This window comes from Silene latifolia, chromosome X (assembly GCF_048544455.1).
Source record: "Silene latifolia isolate original U9 population chromosome X, ASM4854445v1, whole genome shotgun sequence".
Taxonomy (NCBI): domain Eukaryota; kingdom Viridiplantae; phylum Streptophyta; class Magnoliopsida; order Caryophyllales; family Caryophyllaceae; genus Silene; species Silene latifolia.
Genome location: NC_133537.1, coordinates 280,818,439 through 280,825,567, shown reverse-complemented (window position 1 = coordinate 280,825,567; position 7,129 = coordinate 280,818,439). Strand labels below are relative to the sequence as shown.

At 35.1% G+C, this 7,129-nt stretch overlaps 1 protein-coding gene across 2 annotated transcripts; it reads right to left on the bottom strand.

Annotated features, from left to right (window-relative positions):
• Positions 1 to 1,611: 1,611 nt before the first annotated feature.
• LOC141616808 (bifunctional riboflavin kinase/FMN phosphatase-like) lies at positions 1,612 to 6,859 on the bottom strand. 2 transcript variants are annotated; one of them, XR_012531050.1, is made up of 11 exons: positions 6,548 to 6,859; positions 6,250 to 6,436; positions 5,382 to 5,512; positions 4,804 to 4,873; positions 4,246 to 4,311; positions 3,628 to 3,779; positions 3,455 to 3,532; positions 2,978 to 3,117; positions 2,157 to 2,249; positions 1,844 to 2,019; positions 1,612 to 1,713 (listed from the first exon to the last, which is right to left on the bottom strand). XR_012531050.1 is itself a non-coding variant. In XM_074433957.1 (10 exons), exons 1-10 carry the CDS (start codon positions 6,612 to 6,614, stop codon positions 1,921 to 1,923), a joined length of 1,083 nt encoding a protein of 360 aa, XP_074290058.1. In that variant the 5' UTR covers positions 6,615 to 6,859; the 3' UTR covers positions 1,749 to 1,920. The 2 variants fall into 2 exon arrangements, 1 of the variants encoding a protein (XP_074290058.1); XM_074433957.1 differs by lacking the exon at positions 1,612 to 1,713 and having other exon boundaries at positions 1,749 to 2,019.
• Positions 6,860 to 7,129: the final 270 nt, after the last annotated feature.

Sequence of the window (7,129 nt, the reverse complement as noted above, 5' to 3'; positions counted from 1 at the left end):
TGTTTGCAAATTGTTTTTAAAGCTTTAAATCGTGTTTTATTTGCAAAATCCTTTAAAAGTCTTCAAGTGTCTTCAAGTTGTTACAGTCGTGGCTACTGTTGCTTTTCTATACTAAACTCTCTTGCTTAAGAATTGTTGATCTTGTAAAAGTTGTCCACCTCTATTCTTTGTTAAGAATGTGTTAGTGGAAACTTGATCCTATAACATTCTAAGTGTGTTAGTAGAGTTTAGGACGGAGTAGTCTTTAACTCTTGACAACCGGAGTAGGTTGTGAGTTGGCAACCGGAGTAGGTTGCGAGTTAGCTTGTCATAAGAACGGAGTAGTTCTTGTACTAGCTTTACAACCGGAGTAGGTTGGTGTCTTTTATTACAAGGGTCTTTTAGTTTTCGGAGTAGATCACTAAAGGAAAGTAATAAAAAGGTAGATTGGACGTAGGCACTTGAGTTTCTTGCCGAACCAATTCAAAAATCTCGTGTTCAAGTGCTTACTTTATTTCCGCTGCTTTATACTTTGTTTGTTTGTTTTGTTTCGCTTAAACTTAGAAGTAACATTCATCATATCGCGCATTTGGTCTCGCAGTCATATTTCACAAACCGAGACAAATAGATACAAATCGAAACGATTGTTGCTTTCATACTTCAGCAAACATTCATAGTGATACTTGTTCAATCTTTCAATATTATTCAAAGTATCCTCTCATCTCTTTTGTTCTTGTAACTCACTTTAATTCAATAAAGTTGAAGTTATAAATTTTTAAAATAGTACCTAATTCACCCTCTCCCCCTCTTAGGTACTTGAATCCATAAACTCAACAAGTACCGTCACAAATGAGAATTTTTGTAACAACCTAACATCATGTTTCTAAACTTTTAGCCCTACACCTCTTCAGACTTTCTTCATACAATTGTTAATTTGTTATTTGTCACCCTAACTGAATTACTAACTTTAGTCAATAATTAATACTCATAAGTCATAACAAACTTAATAAAGGTCATCTCACCTGATAGATGAATCATCTCAACCAAAACCTTAAGGTGATGGTTGAGGCCCAACTATTATAAATATTCCTATTACGCTCCCTCACTCAAATGCCCATTGGGCTTGAAGAGTGGCTGGCTATCACCGCTCCCCGTCACTGCAGTGTCTTTGGGTTTCCACTTCGAGTTTTTGAGGAGTTTTGAGGTTGCCGGATTTGAACCGTGACCTTCTTGGTCACACTCGGCTCCCGATACTGTGATAGATGAACCATCTCAACCAAAACCTTAAGGTGATGGTTGAGGCCCAACTATTATAAATATTCCTATTATCACCTACGTCATCAAGTCCATAATTTTCCACCATTTTCTTTCTCCTACTTTTTCAATTGCAGGTCTACAAGCACGGGTAAGAAGGAGATGGAGTTTTGAGACCACTTTACAGCCAAATGTTGACTATTTTTGGACAAAAAGTTATCATAAGCTGTAAACACTAGCTAGACCATTGACCATAAAATGGTCTCAAAACCCCGTCTTATTGTTTCAGACGAAAGTGACCCGTTTAAAAAAAGAATGTGCGAAGGACAAGATCTCGAACAAGGACAAAGAAAACTAAAAAAATTAATGGAACGCACATTGCAGAACAAAGAAGATTATAAAGAGGATTACAGCTTTCAGAAGAGAGTATCTACCTGCCAATAGTTACCATAATGTCAGATGTTTGGATACGAATATGCTCTGTAAGTAAGCGATTGACCACAAAAAAGATGGTATTAGCCACAATTGTCATCATCATTATAAGTTAATTAAATGTGTAGGTTGCAATGCTTCGAGGAATTCGATAGGCCAATGAAAAAACGATGCCTACCTACAATACAACAAGGTTACCCACAATTACAACAGGAATAGGGTAACAATAATTTGATTGAGTTTTCACGCAGAAAATCAGCTGGATTCAGGACATTTAAACATAGGCAGGCTCAAAGCAGACAAGGCAACTGATTTATCGTCTTCGCATATGTCCGAGTTTGATGACAAACTTCCCTATTTCAAAACAAAGAATAATGAACAAAACATCAGTAATCTTGACTATTGATAGAATCATAGAATCAGGAATTAACTATCTCATTGTAAGACGGTTTTTCAAGAGACTGACTAATTGACTATAGAAATAATTATACCTTGAAGTTGAATCCTCGAATGTACCCCACTAGCACAAGATGCATTTGCTCGCCATTTAGGTGATCAGTGCTTTCGTCAATGGAACACAATCGCTGTAGTAGACAATGATCAGTATTTTACTCATGCCGCAGGATACCAAGTTTGACACATCTATCTATATGAGAGTAATAAATGGATCTACGATTCTTGAAACTGATTTTTAGCAATCATATGTGGCGTATTAAATAAATTATGCAACATAAGCATTTCAAAAATAAACAGAAGAGTTGTTTCATTCTGATATACGAGATGTTTTGAAAGCTGTTTAAAGTCACTGTACGAAGCTGAATATAAGCGTGTTAGAAAAACTGTAGACTTGGAAAAGGAAAATCAAGGAATAAAAATTAGGATCAACTGATGAAAACACCTTTAATGTTGCACTTTTTAAAACTTAACACCTTATGAAAAGTTTCTTAAAACTTAATACCTTAATGTGCATTTCATTCACATTTTGGTACCTTAAGTGGATTTAGGCCAAAAAAATGAAATATTTCGGCCATTTTTTAAATACATGACGACGTATTTATGATACACTTGGTTCACATTTTCAACATCTTCCCTTCACTCTTATAACTACAAGTCACGGTTGATTCAATCTCGGCAGTATTTCACATTTTTTTTGGCCTAAATCCACTTAAGGTACCAAAATGTGAATGAAGTGCACATTAAGGTATTAAGTTTTAAAAAGTGCAACATTAAAGGATGTTTTCATCAATTGACCCAAAAAATTACAAGAGAATTTAGTAAAGAGACATTTTCAGGCCTTGGTTGGAATACTCACTATATTGCTCTGAGATGAAGAGGAAACTTCTCGTTTAATCTGAACAACTACTTTTGTGTCCTTGTGGATGCCTATCTTAGCCCAGCCAAAATAAATTCCACAAACTTGATGAGGAAGAACATTAATCTGGCCATCTTTCTCTGGTTTATATCAAGAACGAGAACATAAGACGTCAAAAAATAGGATGAACTGTTTGTGCTCAAACACATTAAAGGATTTCATTTATTCAAGCATATATATGGAAAACCAGAGCTTCAAGTGAAACAAAATTTCAAAAAATTAGGAATTCCAATTGGCATATCATTAAGTGGAACTGGAAGTATAATTTGACTTGGAAAAAGTGGAAGTTTAATAGATCAATTTGATGGATTTGTAGCTGAATATCGAGGTATCGTATCAAATTAGCTCAAATAGGAATGCCAATTACGTACCATATTTCATACTCGTATCTATTACCAAAAAAGCCCTATTTCATACCTCGAAATTCAGCTACAAACCCATCAACAAGTTGACCATCCAAATAAATTGGATCAACTGGTAATGCATTATCTACCCCTGTAAATAATTATAGTAAGACATTAACCTATTAGACATGGCGATAAAATTGTGATAAAAAAGAGAAGAAATATATACTTATGAAAACTGCATACAGTCATCAAATGGAGGCAGACCCCACAGCTCTGGCTGGAACTCCAAAAGTGAATTGAGCGACAAATCTGCCAAGGCAGCGGCATCAGCCTCGGTTTCAGATGGTACAACCACCACCTTCATTCCTGCAGCTTTACCAGATTTCACTCCTACCCTGTTATTTTGACAAATAAAACAAATTTACAAAATTCAACCTTCCAAATATACCAAAAAGAAGTCTACCAAAAATCATGTACACATTGAAATAGTTTTTGACTACTGCATTAAGCTTGTCAATGTACAGAGAAAAGAATCTGCGAGCCAGTAAAGGATATTCTACTAAAACACTAGTAGGGGTCGAGAAAAGAACTTTAACAGATACCGTTCAACTTTCAAGTACACAAACCGCTCTACAATGAAAAAAAAAAAAAAGAACTACTCTATCGTCGACCGGATGATATTAGATGATTAAGTACTAAAAATAATCAAAGCAGAAGAAATAATCCATGTTTGTAAATTCTGTAGCTTTGCAAATACTAGATAAAGAATCAAACGAGATACTAAAGGCAAAGTATCAAAAAATCTCATTTCCACCGGGAAAGAACAGTAAAAGGCTATGCTGGCCTTATTTAATGACTTACAAGGAGTCTTCTATCACCAAGCAATCACTGGTGTTCGCCGTCAATTGTTTTGCACCCTCCAGAAACCTGGCATCAAACAAATGATATAAGAGAAAGAGGGTAGCAGCCAAAAAAAGAGAGAAAATAAAGGAAGACCCCACAGGCAATATTTCACACAGAAATTATGACAGCAGAGTAGCAGACTCAAAAATGTTACTTTAAATTAGGATCAGGCATGTAGAAGTATGACTATATGAGAGCATGAAACTTGAAACCCATTTTAGAATAAAAAATGTGCTACTGTCAATTGCATATGCCATAACCACGGCCTACCACTATCACGGAGAGCATATGCACTCTGTATGAGTGACTGCTCATTCTTTTCTTTTCCATATCCTGCACCCCGAAGAAAAAACCAAGAAAGATAAATGATGTGAAAATCAACCCCAGATTGCACACTCTGATAAATAGTTTAAGACAGTAACAGGGAGAATTTTCCGGTGTTATATTACACTACACACACAGCACGTTTACCAACAATTAAACTGATACTACATCATGTGCTTATTCAGATCTTACAAGTCTGGTGCTGGTTTCCCTGACTGAACCTGATCACTTCCAATGATGACAGAAAAGCATTCCTTCCAACCTGCACATATATTTTAGGAATATTATTTCAACTGAATAAAAAGTCTGCATACATTCTAGCTACCGCAAAATGTCAAGTTATATCACCAAGAAGCCACAAAAGTGAAAATGAAGTTATATTACTTGCAATAACTAAGAACTCTTGAGTCAACATATGGTACATGGGCATATCCAAAAATCCGGCTATATTTTAAAACTGTTGTTGGTTCAAAATGAAATCTTCATAATTCATACTCACGTTGAGCATCAGACACGACAAAATTTTCAGAGCTAAGGAGTACTCGAAAAGAAGATTAATTTACAAAGGACAGAATGCTTTTACAAGACATCTTCGAGTATCTACTTAGGCAAGGAACTGAGGAAGTACATACATTCCTGAGCATATCATTGGGTCTTGGCATAGCCTTAATCATTTAAACCTTAGTCCTTAATTTTTGATTCAACATGAAGTCCTAAATTAGTAAATTATGCAAGCTAGTAATCGGGACATAAATATAAAAGCATGTTACCTTTATGGGTTGAGATTTTGGATTCAATATATGCTCTTAAAGAGTTTGAGGCAAGAGCACAAGGAATCTGATACTTATGCAGATGCTGAATAAGCCGATTGGCTCCAGGAAGCGCTTTAGCATCTTTCCACCTACATAGCCAAGTTAAGAAAAATAACAAAACGAAAAGGTTAACAGGGTCAGAAGTCAGGACATGGCTACATAAACATCTAATGACTTCAAAATCAATTAAATCTATGAACTAGACAAATAACAATTACGATGGCAGCGGAAGAGAATGATTTTCTCAGTTAAAATGAGACTCAATATGTCAAGCAACTGCTGCTACACAGTTGCATAAAACCATTACAGAAAAAAAAGGAAATCTCATATCCATTCATTTTCATTATTTTTAGAGTTCGCTTTTACCAGAATACACTTGAAATCAGACCACAAGGCCACAACCAACAATGATACATTAAAAGTGAAAATCTATGACTCGAGAACCTGAATTTCATGTAGAAGTTTGCATAATACGCGCCAACAAAAACTTTCAGTTACTCCCAACATTCATCATCCCCAAGGAACCCATGTTGAGATACCCCTCCAATACAACAACATACTGCTTGCTAATGCTACCACGAATTGTACCAAATTGACATCGATTGACCACCAAAGTCAAACCCGTTCAATATATTTGGCAAAAGTTAACAAATTTCACTTTATATCTCTGCATATATTTTGTAGAAAATTTAGTCAAAGTTGACATGGATTGACCATCAAAGTCAAACTCGCTCAATATAAAAGAACTCGATAGTAGTAATTTAGCTATTGTACCAAATATTAAACAAAATAAAAGAGTAAAGACAGGAAAAGGAATAAAACTCACATAGAATGATACAAGGGGTTGATTTCATCAAGATACTGTTGCGGAGTAAGTGGAAGGTCGTAATTCTTAACAATGGCGGCCGCCGATTCCTTCTGTGTCTTCCCAACTCTGGCAAATTCATTATCAGTAATCAATACCTTCCCATAAGTTGCTAAGTACTCCTTCAAAACACTCCTCAACACAAACTCTGCATCAACATACATGCATACATTCATATAATAACCAAAGTAAATGAGTGAAATCTAGTTAAAACAACAAAAATAAGAATACCCAGAATTTGAAAAGAGGGAAAAAGTACCTGTATTCAAAAGGGTACCATCCAAATCAAGAATAACTGCCGAGATTTTTGAGTATGAGGTAGTCATTGCTTATATGAGTGATTGTTGGAGAAAAATATGAATAGAATGAAGTGAATGTGTGATGAATGAAGAAGAGTGTTGAGATTTAATGATTTATGAATATGAATATGATGGGGCGGGATTAATTTTCTATTTCGAGTAGTAGGAATCAATTTCAATGCTTCTGGTAGACAAAGTTGCGTGCGGATTTTGTTTTTCGTCTTCAGGCATATTCGGATGATACTGAGCAACCTCCATTAGTGAGTTAATCTACATTAGTTAGTTTAAGACTAGGTTAGTAATTTAGCATAGTTAAATTCTAGTTAACTATATTTATGAAAAAAAATTATTTCTTTATTATTATCACCGTGACACATCCATCTTGTTGTCATTTTTGCATATCTTTTGATATATCGGTGTTACCCTTTCATATACGACTTTTATTCTTTCACATACATTTCTTTCATAATATTTCCAAACACTACCTTTCCCTCAACTAAAAAACCATTTTATCTTCTTCCTTTTTCCTAAACTAGTTGTTG